This window comes from Petaurus breviceps, unplaced genomic scaffold, assembly GCF_028583685.1.
Source record: "Petaurus breviceps papuanus isolate PSGF00001 unplaced genomic scaffold, PetGlider_PUasm1.0 90895, whole genome shotgun sequence".
In the NCBI taxonomy this organism is placed as follows: Eukaryota; Metazoa; Chordata; class Mammalia; order Diprotodontia; family Petauridae; genus Petaurus; species Petaurus breviceps.
This window is the reverse complement of record NW_027187372.1, coordinates 2,059,535-2,073,389: the sequence shown is the minus strand read 5'-3', so window position 1 is coordinate 2,073,389 and position 13,855 is coordinate 2,059,535. Positions and strand designations below refer to the sequence as shown.

The 13,855-nt window shown below is 44.3% G+C and overlaps 1 protein-coding gene across 1 annotated transcript; it reads left to right on the top strand.

The window, feature by feature from the left end:
• Nucleotides 1–2,879: 2,879 nt before the first annotated feature.
• GLUL (glutamate-ammonia ligase) lies at nt 2,880–13,643 on the top strand. Its single transcript, XM_069074383.1, has 7 exons — nt 2,880–3,087; nt 5,754–5,932; nt 7,139–7,300; nt 9,355–9,501; nt 9,887–10,014; nt 10,550–10,749; nt 11,871–13,643. The coding sequence occupies exons 2-7, from the start codon at nt 5,767–5,769 to the stop codon at nt 12,187–12,189; spliced, it is 1,122 nt and encodes a 373-aa protein (XP_068930484.1). The 5' UTR covers nt 2,880–3,087; nt 5,754–5,766; the 3' UTR covers nt 12,190–13,643.
• The last annotated feature ends 212 nt before the right edge of the window (nt 13,644–13,855 follow it).

Below are 13,855 nucleotides of genomic sequence, written 5' to 3'. Positions count from 1 at the left end.
TAACATCTTTCTTTGAGGAAGTGTTTCCTATTCCCTTTTATCTTAGTGTCATCTTTTTCCTATCATCTCCGGTTTATCTTAGATATAGCTTGTTTGTACAGAGTTGTTTTTTCTATTGTCTCCCCCATTAGAGTTTGAGAGCAAAGACTGTCAGTCTTTTGCCTTTCTTTGTAGACTTACCGTGTTTCCCCTATAATAAGACCTATCCCGAAAATAAGCCCTCCCCTTACTGTGTAAGATTCCTCTAAAATAAGCCCTATTGAGATTGCTACTGTAGTGAAGTACCGTCCCCCCCCCCCCCCCCCAGTGAAACGCACACCAAGCTCCGAGCTGCATCCAATCAGAGCTGCAGCAGTGAGCGCGTAATCCTGTTCTTCCCCAGTGATTTGCTTGCTGGCGCCATTGAGAGCAGTGCCGAAGAGGAGAGCTGAGGCAGGACAACATAAGCCCTCCCCTGAAAATAAGCCCTCTGGTGTTTTTCTTTCAAAAAAAATTAATAAGACAGTGTCTTATTATCGGGAAACACGGTAGCACTTAGTAAAGTGTCTGGCTCTCAGCAGGTACTTAACAAATGCTTGTTGATTTAAGGAACTGATTCTCCTAATTCTTTTTATCTTTTATATAAATAAGTGCTTAAAGTGGATGGTGATGATGGCATTTGACAATGAATTCTGGCATCTAAAATTTATAAAAACTATGGGAAATAGTGACTGATTATGAGTTAATTGTGACTGAGTATGAGTTTACTTTGATATTGAAAGTTTATAAAGTCATCGGGATTAATGAGCTATTAGAAAGTAAGCTCTGGGAGGACAGGCACCTTTTCATTCTTTTGGCTTTGAATACCTAAGTGCCTAGTTAACTTGCTTAGTAAATGGCTGCTGAATGAATTATCTCACTACTGGCATGAGGTCTTTATTTAAGTCCTAGAAAGGCAAAATAAAAAAGAGTAAAGCAAAGCAAAATAAAACTCTTCGGCCTCCTCTTCCAAGAATTGGACATTCAAAAGTTTTCCTTCGGAGTAAAACAGCAGCATCATTTTTTATTTGTTTTTTAGAATCTCCTCATCTCCCCTCAAAGAAAAATAAAATATCAGAGCTGAAAGGGACCTTTTAATGCAACCCCCTTATTTCATAGTTGAGGAAACTGAGGCCCAGAAGAGTTACATGACTTACTCAAGGTCACAAAGGAAGTAAGAAGCAGAGAAGAAACCTGAATTCAAGTCTGATTGGGAGCATAATAGCACTTTCCTCTCCATTAAGGTCACACACAGGTCTATACCCAAAGGCAACTAAAAACTCTTAGCTCTTAGTTCAATATTACTTTCATTCTCATCCCTTGCATTTATTTGCTTTTTCAGAATTTCTCAAGTACTGAACAATCCTATTTTAAATGTACACCAAGGAATGATACTTAAGCAAATTTTAAATATTGCTATCCACATTTTAGGGACTGGGGATTCTGAGGACGCAGAGAAGTTAAGTATGGGAGCCTGTGGTCCCTCATAGGTCAGATTTCTCTTGTATGGCCTGAACATTCAATGCAGAAGTGTTTCCCCATTTTTTTTTTCTTGCAAATTAAGAAGCCAGGGTAGAAGAATCCTACTTTCTTCAAGCTCTTTGAGCAAGGGGTTTGCAAAGTCTTAAAACTTCGTAAAGATGAAGTGCTACTAATAATCGTCAATGGGCTTCTAGCGACTATGTAACAGCACCATTCGGTTAATCTATCAAATAGCATTTCTTGTATTTTTACAGATAGTATAAACAGGGGTTTCACATACTAGTGAGGTAGGTACGTAGGAAAGGTTATCCCATTTTACAGAGAGAATTTTTGGGGCTCAAAATCAAATGAAATTAGGAGTGGAAATAGGGCAAGGGGAAGTACTCCTCCATGCCTGCAGTTTTGGTTTCTCGTTTTTATGAAAAAATTCATGCACACTGCGAAAGGACTGGTCTCAGGTCACTTTCCAAGAACATTTAGGAGAGAAACAACAAACAAACCCACAACCTCCAGGCTTTAGGAATCCCTGCAGACTTATTTTAGTCTCTATCTCCCCTCCCCCAGCCCTGCTGTCCGAGCTGCCACAGAGACAAGTCTCACACTTTTACCATATCTCCTTCCTGGGCCTGTTTGTCTCTCAATTTAAAGGGGAAGAGTTGGTACAACAGCAAACAATTGAGCCTAAAGCAAATATCTCCCTTCTGGTGGGGGCAGCATCCCCCCAGCACAATTCTCCTGCAAGGGTGGAGAAGTTTCGGCTCATTTCAACCTTGCCCTAGTTCTTGGGGGGGGGGGGGAGCCCCAGGGGGGTCTCAGAGAGGGAGGCGTGATCCGAGGTCTTACTGAAGTTGCACAGACGCTCCCGGTTGCAGAGGGCAGTGGGCGATCTGGCAAAGACAGGGGGTGAATGGGCAAAGGAAGGAGGGCGCGGCGCAGTAACCCAAAGCTGCGCCAGGTTCTTGAGCTTTGCAGCCCGAGGAAAGGCAGTGGTTGGGGGAAAACACAATATGCTGATTGCATGGCAGGGGTCGGGCTGCTGCAGCAGCTGGAGGGAAGTCCCCCGTTCCGGTGGAGCCGGGGTTGTTTTTCTCTCTCAGCTGCAGTGGGCGGGGTCCTCCCCCGGCGGGCCAGGCGCGCGCTGGCTCGGATGACCCTCCCCACCCCCAGCCCTGCTTTCTCTCTCCTCTTCTCCCACCCGGACCGCCCCATCCCCCACTTCCCTTTCTTTCTCCCTCCTGCACCAGCCCTACGTCCCCTTGGCAGGCACCACCCCCTGCCCAATGGCCTGGACTGTTGCGCCCCGCATCAGCTTAGCAGGTCGGGAGCTCGGCTGCTGGGAACCAATCAGGGCTTGAGGGGGCCGGCCTTGCACGGGGAATAAATGGAGCTAAGCAGGCTGGCAAACCGGGCAGAGCTGAGAATGGAAGCCGCTGTCTTGGCCACAGCCACAGCCACCGCTGCCACTTGAACCACTTCCACAGCCAGCAGCTAGAGCCTCCAACCAGCTCCGTCAGTCGGCGACCCTGCGGAACTATCGTCCCGCGCCCTCGACTTTGCCACCTTTTTTCCGGACCTTTCCAGACTCAGGTAACCAGCCAGCCCATCCTGAGTCCTCCTCAGAGGGGCGGGGAGGGACCCTGCAAAGGATATTCTGCAAAACTTGTTTCTTCTTTTCCCCAACTCCGTCTTCCCATCCCCAAGATCTTTCTTGTTCCCTCTTATGCCTCCCCCCTTCCTGGTGGTGCAAAGTCGTACCAAAGCATCAAAGAATGCTGTTTCTTATCTTCTTTCCAAGGGTTGTGCCTATGCTGGGCGGGCCCCTCCATTGTAAGACTGGGGCGGGGGGGTGGAGAGAAGGGGAAGAGAGTTGTTTTTCTTGGTGTGTGTGCTATGTGCGCCGCAGGACCTCCCCCAAGGGCCTTTTTTATGGACTTTAGGGCACGGTATTTGAGGATCTGGGTTATGATTGCGGCGTTTCTGCTTTATTTTCTTTGTGGGAGTGAAACCCAGGGGTGTGTTTATTAGGTTTCGCGTTCTTCTAGGAGGAGGGAGGAGAAATCATTTTGGGTTTTGTTTCAAAATTTTATTGGAAAGACAGTGGCCGGCCTGGTCACAGTTCACTGAGACTTGTGCATCCCCTCTGCTGCTTGCAACCGCCCGATAGGTCCCGGGGAAATTCCGGGGCAATTCGAGGCTTCCATTTGTGACCAAACAATGGGACCTCCTGAGCTGCTGCGTTACCTTGAGAGTCGGCCGGAGACTGGAAGAGGCCAGAGACAGAAGGCAGCCGGCCTGGCCTCTTTTACATTCTGCCTGGCTGCCTCACCCTCCCCCCGGCACCCTCTTTTCTAAGGAGGGGCATGCTCCTTCTTACAGTTCTCTGTAAGATCGTAAAATCAGGAGCTGGAGGGGAGGGGTGGGGGGAGGGGGGCAGGGGGTCCATCTCCTTGCCAACCACTGGAAGGGAAAGAAGCGAGGGGGAAAGGGAGGGAGAAAAGGGTGGAAAGCCCAGAAGACTCGGGGTCATCCACCTCCTCGTACAGCTCCTGTATTCCTCGGACATTGAAGTCAGGGGGGACCCCTGTAGTGATTATGAAGGCAGTTTCCTCCCAGACTGTTTCTCCTCCATCGATATCTCCGCACCTTGTTTCTCGATCCTCCTCTCCTCGGGTCCGGAGGGGAAAGGGGGAAAAGCGGAACCACAGCGATCAATATGAGACCAGTGACTATGAAGAAAGGCATGGACAGAAGCTGAAAAAGAGGCGGTTGAAGCGTAGGCCTAATCAGATCGATTTCCTTATCCCACAATGGCCGGGGTGAGTGGAGAAGAGGAGGAGACAGGGGGGAGGGGGGATCTCCAAGAAAGAAGAGGAAGAAGAAGAAAAGATCTGGAGCAGCAGCTTGCACCCCAGACCACTTTTAAGTCCCTACAGGTGTTCCTGCCCGATGGGGTTTGACCTGAGGTTAGGGACACCGAAGTAAAGTTGGTCTATAGAGGAAGTACTTTCTCTTAAAAAAAAAAAAACTTGCCCCGGGGTGAATTGACTAGACTTGACAAGTTAGTTGGAAGGGAGGTCTCCTGGGAAGAGTTCAAGGAGAAGTGGATTTCTCTGGTTTTGGGGAAGAGGTTGAGGTGTGGCTTTGACTTGAGGCCCAGTTGGGCTGTGGTGTCCTGGAGGACATGGCCTGAAGGTTTGACTTCTCAAATATTACTTGGGACCAGGTGAATTTCCCCCCCAAAGACAAGACAGTATCTGTTTTGGTAAGTGGGACCTGGGTTGTGGTTACCCATGGAAACAGTTGCTACTCTATGAAAAATTACCTCGGGAGATCCCACTCTGCCCTCTTAATTATACTTTGCTGATTTTGGGAATGTATTTGCTTCTTTAAAAAAAGCTTGAATTATTATGATTGGGTGTCCTATAGTTTTTCAGAATTCCTTTATCTTTTGATTATAAATTAATCCTTCACCCAAGTTCTGGATTTGGGAGTTTTCCTGACTGATTGAAGTTAGCCCTAGTGGGGACAAGGGTGTGATTTGATCCCAACTTTTAAATCTGATGGTTTCTCCTTCACTACTTCAGGGGAATGAAGAAAAATGCTATCTCCCTGTCTTAAAAACTGTGTGAATGGATCGATAAACTGTCTATACTGTTGGGGTGCATATAAGGCATTATAAGACTTTTCCATTTATTGATCCCTTTTGTGGAAGCCTTCTGGTCTTCTAATTTTTTTTTAAGTTTTTTTTTTCTCTAGGCTCTCCTCTTTTTTCTGTTATTATACATTCATAGAATTTGTGGCCTTCATGCCATGAGAGAAGAGGCATAATTGAAATTGATTCAACATCTGTATCTCCCTATGCAGAGAGCTACCATCTCTGTGAAGCCTTCCTTGACTTCCATCCATCCAGCTGCTAGTTCGTTCTTTTGATTCAAGTTGCTATATATGTTCCATTATTCTGTGTACATACTGTAATCCCAATTAAAAAAAAGTTTTGAGTAGGAACTGTTTTGGTTTTGTCTTTATGTCCCCCCAGGACCTACCTTAGTGCTTTGCTTTATGTTAATCTCTCAAATATTTGTTAAGTGAATAAACGTTAATTGACTGAAAGCTTTGGAGTTAATGCTTTGGGTATGCTTCTACCTGTCTGGATAAATCTGCCTTTCTGAGGGATCCTAGCAACAGGCCAGCTTGGGGTCCGTGTTCTCATATTGTTTTCTTTTTTCCCCCCTCCCTCCTTTATAACTAACCAGGACAGCTTCCAGCATGGCCACCTCAGCCAGTTCTCACTTGAACAAAAATATCAAGCAGATGTACCTGAACCTGCCTCAAGGAAACAAAGTCCTGGCCATGTACATTTGGATCGATGGCACTGGAGAAGGACTTCGCTGTAAAACTCGGACCCTAGACAGTGAACCGAAGAGCATTGATGGTAAGGAGATCCATCCTTGCAGCTGCCCTTCTTTCAATTTTCCTTCTATCCAAAACATTTTCCTTTGACTATTTTGTATTGTGTATTGTGCCTCTGAACTCTGAGAGCAAAGCCTGTGCAACCCTTAGCCTAATTCCTACCAGATTAATTTTCATTGTATTCCAATTGGAGACAAAGAATGGAGGCCTTTTTTATTTAAATCAAAATCTGTAACTGAGGAGTTGTCCCATCCCATTGGCTACTAGTACTTTATTAGAAATTTTAAAAATGTGATCCTGGTGAATTGATCTGGTCATCATCATGTTTTAGCCTGTGAAGAGGGTATAGTTAAGACTCCTATTTTTAACAAATGAGGAAACAGTCTTAGATGTACAGAATCACACTGCACTTTCTCTCTACAGAATAGAAAAAGGATAGTGACTCCAACTAACTTAGAATATAATTTTTATCTTACTAAGGAAGAGTAGGGTAAGTAGTGACTAAGAAAGACATTTGGGTAAAGTCAAGTAGTATAAGCCTCCCTATTTTGTAAGTTAGGGCAGCTAAGTGGCTCAGTGGATAGAGCACTGGCCTAGAGGCAGGAAGACTTGGGACACTTCCTAGCTGTGTGATCCTGGACAAGTCACTTAACCATGTTGGCCTCAGTTTCCTCATCTGTAAAAGGACCTAGAGAAGGAAATGGCAAACCAATCCAGAACCTTTGCAAGGAAAACCCCCCGGGGGGGGGGGGGGGGGGGGGGGAGGAGGGGGGGGCCAAACAAAAAAAACTCTTTTTTTTTGAGAAAGCCCTTTTAAATAAGGGCTAGGATTTGGAATGATAAAGAGTGCCTGAAGCTGAAAAAGTGTTCCCTAATTTTTTTCTTGTTGTTATTTTTTTTTCTTTTTTTTTCTTACAAAAATTTTATTTTTTTTTTTTTTTTTTTTTTTGCTTTTTGGAGGGCAGTTGGGGTTAAGTGACTTCACATGGCTAGTTTTTGTGTTAAGTGTCAGAGGCCTCATTTGAACTCAGGTCCTCCTGACTCCAGGGCCGGGTGCTCTATTCACAGTGCCACCTAGCTGCCCTCAAGAATTCATTCTTTCTGTGGAGGAAAAGGAAACATTTAGGTGGGAAGGTTGAGGGGAATGGTAATCTGGATTGAAATACATGTACATGTTTTAATGGAGTGGATTGGCTCACCTCCAGTCTTCTCTCCCCACCCCTCCCAGAACTACCTGAGTGGAATTTTGATGGCTCTAGCACCTTTCAATCTGAAGGCTCTAACAGTGATATGTACCTTGTTCCCGCTGCTCTGTTCCGAGACCCCTTCCGAAAGGACCCCAACAAACTGGTTTTCTGTGAAGTTTTCAAGTATAACCGCAAGCCTGCAGGTAAGAATAGTTCTTTTTTTCCTCCTCTGACAGGGAATGAGGGGAATGCCCCCCTCCCCTCTTTCAAAATGATTTGGATTTGGAGCAGAGGTATAGTGGTTAGTAAACTCCCAGAGAGTGGGGAGAACCAAAGGAAGCTGTTGTAGTAGTCCATGCAAGCAAGGGTCATGAGATCCTGAATGAGGAGCCACAGTATAAAATAAAACTAAATGGGCTAAATGGGAGAGATACTATAAAGGTAGGAAAGACAAGGATTGGCATTCAGTTCTTAGCATGAACTAGGGGCAAATTTGGAATGTCCCTGGAGGAGAGGATAACCAGGGAATTCAAAACTTTGTCATGAAGATCAGTGGAAGAAACTAGAGATGTTTAGATTGAAATGGAGGAGGCTTAAGAAGTCAGCATGACACTCTGCAGGTATTTGAAAAAGGTCTTTATTTGGAAGGATTCCTTTTTTGCTTTTTGGGAGGGCAGTTGGGGTTAAGTGACTTGCCCAAGGTCACTCGGCTCTAATTTTTGTGTTAAGGGTCTGAGGCCTGATTTGAACTCAGGTCCTCCTTGACTCCAGGGCCAGTGCTCTATTCACAGCGTCACCTAGCTGCTCCTATTTGGAAGGATTCTACTTGGTATCAATGACTTAAAAGTTTTGGGGAGGCAGATTTTTGGTCAAACATAAGGGGGAAAAAAATGAAGTTGGCTTGAGAGTAATGGAAGCTCCATTTCCTGCCTTTTAGACTTACTGGCTGTCTCCCATTCCCTGGAATCTTCTCCTTTGTAATCTCTTAGAATACCTGACTTCCTTTGTTTTAAAGATTCATCTCAAGTACTGTCTATCTGGTAGGCCTTTACAGGCTTCCCTAGCTACTAATTAGTGCTATACTGTGTACTAAATAATGAGAATGTGAAATCCTTGAAACCAGCTTTTTCTTGTTAGTGAAGGTCTTTAGCAGAGGCTAACTTGATTGATAGGAGCTCTGGGGTTTTATTTAGTCACTATCATGGGGAAGAGAGAAGCATTTGTAATAGTGCTTTGCTTTGTGCCTGACTAGGCATCTAAGTTGACATAGTGGTTAGAGTACTGGGCCTGAATTCAGGAAGACATGAGTTCAGATCTGGCCTCAAGATACTTTGCTATGTGAACCCTGAGCAAGTAACTTCACCCTTTTTGCCTCAGTTAACTCATCTGTAAAATGAGGTGGAAAAGGAAAGGGCAAATCACTCCAGTATCTTGGCACATGGGGGTTTTCAGTTGGACATGACTTAAAAAACGACTGCACAATCAGCAATAACAAATGTGCCAGACCCTATGCTAAAGGACTTTTTACGAATATTTTATTTGTCTATCCCACACACCCACACCATGATCAGTGTTGACCTAATCAATGCAAGAGATATTCAAGATCCATGTAGGGACAGTGTCACCTGAATGAAAGTTAAAAGCAGTGTTCTCCCCCAGCATTGTTCTTGGAAGGCTTTTGGCTTCTGGGAGGCATCCCTGTATAGAGAGATAAAAAGGTATAAATTGCTTTGACTTCAATTAACCATCAACTTAACTAGAAGTAAAATTTTTCTGGAGTCCCTCAGAGATGCCTTAGAGAGGCCTTGGAGTCCACCCTTCTCATTTTATAGTTGAGAAAACAGTCACAGTGAAATTTGAAGTCACTTGCTTAGGGTCACATAGCTATAGTCCTTTCAGCAGGACAAGTTTGAACCTTGGCCTCTCTGACTACAAATCCAGTTTTCTAGTCACAGTTCCTCTGGGAAAGAATAAGACATAATGCATTGACAAGTCCAAGGACAGCTTTCTTCTATAATTAGAACAAATTTGTCTATGACCCTTCAGATGTGTAAAGAATGTAGGCTCTGCAGCAGATAGGAGTTGGGAGTGAGGGCCTGAGAGCCAGTTCACATAGCTGGTCAAGTGTGACAAGCCACCTTTTTTTAATTCTACCAAATCAGCAGCAATGCACTTATTTGGGGTGGAACTCGATTGATCCAGGACTGATCATAAGGTATGTTCCTAATGGTTTCATTATTTTTCTCTTCTATTTCAGAGACCAATTTGAGGCATACCTGTAAACGGATAATGGATATGGTGACCAACCAGAAACCCTGGTTTGGTATGGAGCAAGAGTATACTCTCATGGGAACAGATGGACACCCTTTTGGTTGGCCTTCCAATGGGTTCCCTGGGCCCCAGGGTAAGCTCTTCCTCACTACTGAACCCAACTACTTCCTTTCCTGAACAACTACAGCTAATCCTATTGGAATCAGTTTCATCAAAAAGCCATGACATTTTCCATGGGGTCCATTCTGTGTCTAAATGGTCAGATCTTTGAACCAAAGACATTACCTTATAACGTGAAGGGGGAGGATTGGTGGGCTTTGCAGACCCCGCCAAGGAAAATTGGGAGAAAGGGAGAGGGGTAATCTTCAAACTAAAGAAGTAATAGTTATCCAGGGGATAGCTGTGCAGGCCTTAAGGTCCGACAAACACTTTCCCTCTTTAAAAGGGCTTGGAGGGGTTTGAGTTTTCTCTGGGACTTTGGCCTGATGTGTTTGCCTCCTGTCTCTCTTGCCCCATAGGTCCATATTACTGCGGCGTGGGAGCTGATAAAGCCTATGGAAGAGATATAGCAGAAGCTCATTACCGAGCTTGTCTATATGCTGGAGTCAAAATTGGGGGGACAAATGCTGAAGTAATGCCAGCCCAGGTAAAGACTTCCACACTTGGTCCTTCATTGCCAGGGCTCAGGCTGGCCCAGACGAAGCTGAATTGGGGAAGTTGCTTCTGAATTGGGACAGGACGGGTGGTGGGAAGTAGGTTCTTCTCTATGGGGTGTCCCTGATTTTTGGTTAACAATTTAGGGAATTTAGGGATGGCGATCGCGGTAAGCCTGAGTTGAGGGGAAAGGTCACTTGGACAGGCATTCATACCTGTTTTTGTGCCAAATACTGCCTCGAGATGCTTACCTTCTATTTGTTGCCTAGACTTTGAGAATGCAAAGTTAAGAAATAAAACTCTGCCCTCAAGCAGCTTACCTTCTACTGGATGGTAACTGTACACTGATAAAATCAACAAGTCAAGGCAGACAAGATGAAATACATACCCAGAGTAATTTGGGGTGGGAGAGCACAGACCGAGTAGCAACATCCCCTAAGGCCACACCTGAGGGTCTCTTGATCTGGTGTGGGATGGGGGCAGCTAAATTTTAAGAACCACATGAATCCTGTTGGTGTTTTCTTCAGTGGGAGTTCCAGATAGGACCATGTGAAGGGATTGAAATGGGAGATCACCTCTGGATTGCCCGCTTCATCCTCCATCGAGTGTGTGAAGATTTTGGAATGATTGTGACATTTGATCCCAAGCCAATCCCTGGGAACTGGAATGGAGCTGGTTGCCATACTAATTTCAGCACCAAGGCCATGAGAGAAGAGAATGGTCTAAAGTAAGAAACTTGCTTCTTCTGAGTAGCTTTGCTGATATTTAGGCTTTTACCATGGAGGTGAGGAAGGGGGATGTGGAGTTGTGGGAGAAATGAGAGAATACAGGGTAGTTTAGAAAGTCTGGGTAGATAGAAACAGACCCACCTTGCTTCCCTAGGGCACAACTTGTTCACATTGATTCTTCTAGCTGGAAAGAAAATAACCTTTTTGGTAAAATGTTTGGGATTCTGTTTGTGACTAGGGTCCTCAGAGCATGCGCCACATTGATTTAGGAATAGTAGTTATCCCAGAGGAACAAATTCAGTGACAGGTATTAAATCCTGGTCAAGGATGAAAATCAGCAATAATTTGGACTGTTTAAAAAAAATTGATACCTGTTTAGGCTTTCTCCAGTTGCTCCTCAAAGGCCACACACACACACACACACACACACACACACACACACGTCCTTTAAACATACAGGAATTGCACTCTCACAAGCTACTCTACATAGCTGAACCATAATTCCCCTTTCAGCTAAAAGAGGGAGATTCATTTTCGCATCTTCAGTGTCTACAAACCAAATTTGTACTAATAGCGGCTGATATAAATCATCGATGAGTAGGGAATAGAATAACTCATTTATAGATTTGGTCTATGCCTAGTGCCTTAAAGTTTACAGAGTACGTTACCAGGATTGTGAGGAAGGATAGGTACAAGTCCCCTTTTGCAGATAAGAAAAGTTCAGTGACTTGTCTCTGGTTAATAAGTACCTCAATTCTGGGACTCCTACAACTTAAAAGACTACAAAGTCTTGAGTCATGAGCCATAGTGGTTTTACTTTAAAACAGGTTGAGAAATTTTTTGCCTTCTCAAGGAGGGAGATAATTTGGAACTCAAATTTTAAAAAATGAATGCTAAAGTTTTGTGCATTTAATTAGGAAATATTTAATGAAATAAAAACATTGGGGGGAGAAACCCAGGTTGAGAACTCCTGTTTCAGATTTGAACATTGACAGAAGTGTTCTAATCCTTTACCTTTTAAACTTAGAAACATATTAATCTCCATATTAGCTCCTTTTTCCGGTTCTTTGCCTTTCATTGGGAATTCTCTGAGCTGACCTTGCACATACTTTTTCTTCAGGTTTATTGAAGAAGCCATCGAGAGACTAAGTAAGAGACACAAGTATCACATCAGAGCTTATGACCCCAAGGGGGGTCTGGACAATGCCCGTCGCCTGACAGGTTTCCATGAGACATCCAACATCAACGAGTTCTCTGCTGGCGTGGCCAACCGCGGCGCTAGCATCCGAATTCCCCGGATGGTTGGGCAGGACAAGAAGGGCTACTTTGAAGATCGCCGCCCCTCTGCCAACTGTGACCCTTACGCAGTGACAGAGGCACTTATCCGTACCTGTCTCCTCAACGAGACAGGAGAAGAACCTTTTCAGTATAAAAACTAAGTGGACTAGACCTACAGATACCTTATGTATCCCCCACCCCATAACCCTTTTCTCATGCCCTTTTCCACCTCACCTCTCCCCTCTTCCAATTTTCCCTACTAGATGTAACTCAGGGCACAAAATACCATGTTTTTTTGTGCCCACAGATAACTCCTTGCTTTTTTTCGTGGGGGAAGGGGAGTAGGGTTGGGGGATGTTTTTAATCTTTTTTCTCCCATCATTGACTTTTTTGAAGACTGAGAAATAGTATGTTAGTGGGGAAAAAGGGGTTGGGGAACATAACCACTGCTTCCATCTAATCAAGTTTGTACATCAACAGAGACTTGTGACTTCCAGGAAAAAAAAAATAAAAGAATAAGTCTTTGAGATGGGAGGGTTGTGGAAGAGTAGAAGGTGGGCAGAAGGAGGAATTTACTGAGTTTTTTGGAAGGGAGGGAGAAGAGTATTAAATTCATATGAGACTCTAATCTACTTTTCTTAAAAGATGGGACTCTAATCTACTTTTCTTAAAATATAAGAATTAGTAAGGGGTGGTGGTCTCAGCTTACAGGAAAACAAACCCTTTGTCTTCTAGCTGTATGGGTCTCTTTATATTTTCCCTGGCCTAGTGGGAACTCTTGGCCAGAAGTTAGTCTGTAGGCTTTGTGAACCAATGGGGACTGCTCAGCTTTAGAAAAGAGAAAAGGAACCTCCTTGCCCACTCATCCTCCCTTTACCCAAAGCAGAGTAGTATTTTTATATTTAAATTTAAAAACAAAAAAAAAAACTTATGGGGTTATATGTACATGGGGTGGGGGTGGAGAGGCAAAGCAGGTGGGAGGGTGTAGTCAGAGGCAGGGAGCTCCTGCTGAGAAGAAAAGACTGTACTAGAAGGGAATCGGTTGAAAAAAGCCTGCTTTGGTGGCTGATCATCTTTCAGCTTACCCTCTTGCCTGTCCATGTAGAGGTAGTCACAGGTAAAGGCAGCAGGAAGCACTGGGTGGCTGTGATTTGTAACAAGCACACATCGAATGAAGCGCACATATGAGGGAGGGGAGGGATTGGGGGGGTGATAAAGTGTGAGTTGGCTGGTCAACTTAACCATGTTACTGACAAGGCAGGGGAGGGGGTTGTGGGTGTTTATTTTCTGGTGGGACTAGCATGTCACTAAAGCAGGCCTTTTGATATATTAAAAAAAAAAACCTTTATAAAGGCAAAACAATTTTAGATTCTAATGTTTATAGGGTTTCTAAGTTGTACAGTTTTTCAGAGTTGCATGCATGTAATGCCCTAGTACACTCAAACCATCCCTTTGCCTAACTGTCTTTTAGTGATGAGGTTGGGGTTGACAGCTGGGTTCAGACATTGTGATTTTGTACCCTGGTATTTTCTGATTGCCAGATCTTCCTTTGCATTTTTGTCAAAAGATTTGATAGTTTTTTTTCCTTTTATAATAAAAACAAAAAAAACCCAAATCCCTAGCTCTTCCCCTTGCTGGTCTCTATGGTTTATTATGCCATTACTGACTTGGTTAGTTGGGCACCATTGGACACTGTTGTGTGGATTTCCTGGCTTTGACCTCCAGCTAGTTTTTTTTACTCCTTACCCTTGCCACGAGGAATTCTCATGGATATGGACAGCATATTCAGCACTTGGTATTGCTGTATTTTAAACAAGCTACTTAATT

What these genes read in the sequence shown, in the direction of transcription:
- GLUL (XM_069074383.1), top strand. Translation starts at nt 5,767, where the DNA reads ATGGCCACCTCAGCCAGTTCTCACTTGAACAAAAATATCAAGCAGATG. An exon ending in TGGGTTCCCTGGGCCCCAGG is followed by an intron (nt 9,502 to 9,886) that starts GTAAGCTCTTCC and finishes CTTGCCCCATAG; the next exon opens with GTCCATATTACTGCGGCGTG. An exon ending in CTGAAGTAATGCCAGCCCAG is followed by an intron (nt 10,015 to 10,549) that starts GTAAAGACTTCC and finishes TGTTTTCTTCAG; the next exon opens with TGGGAGTTCCAGATAGGACC.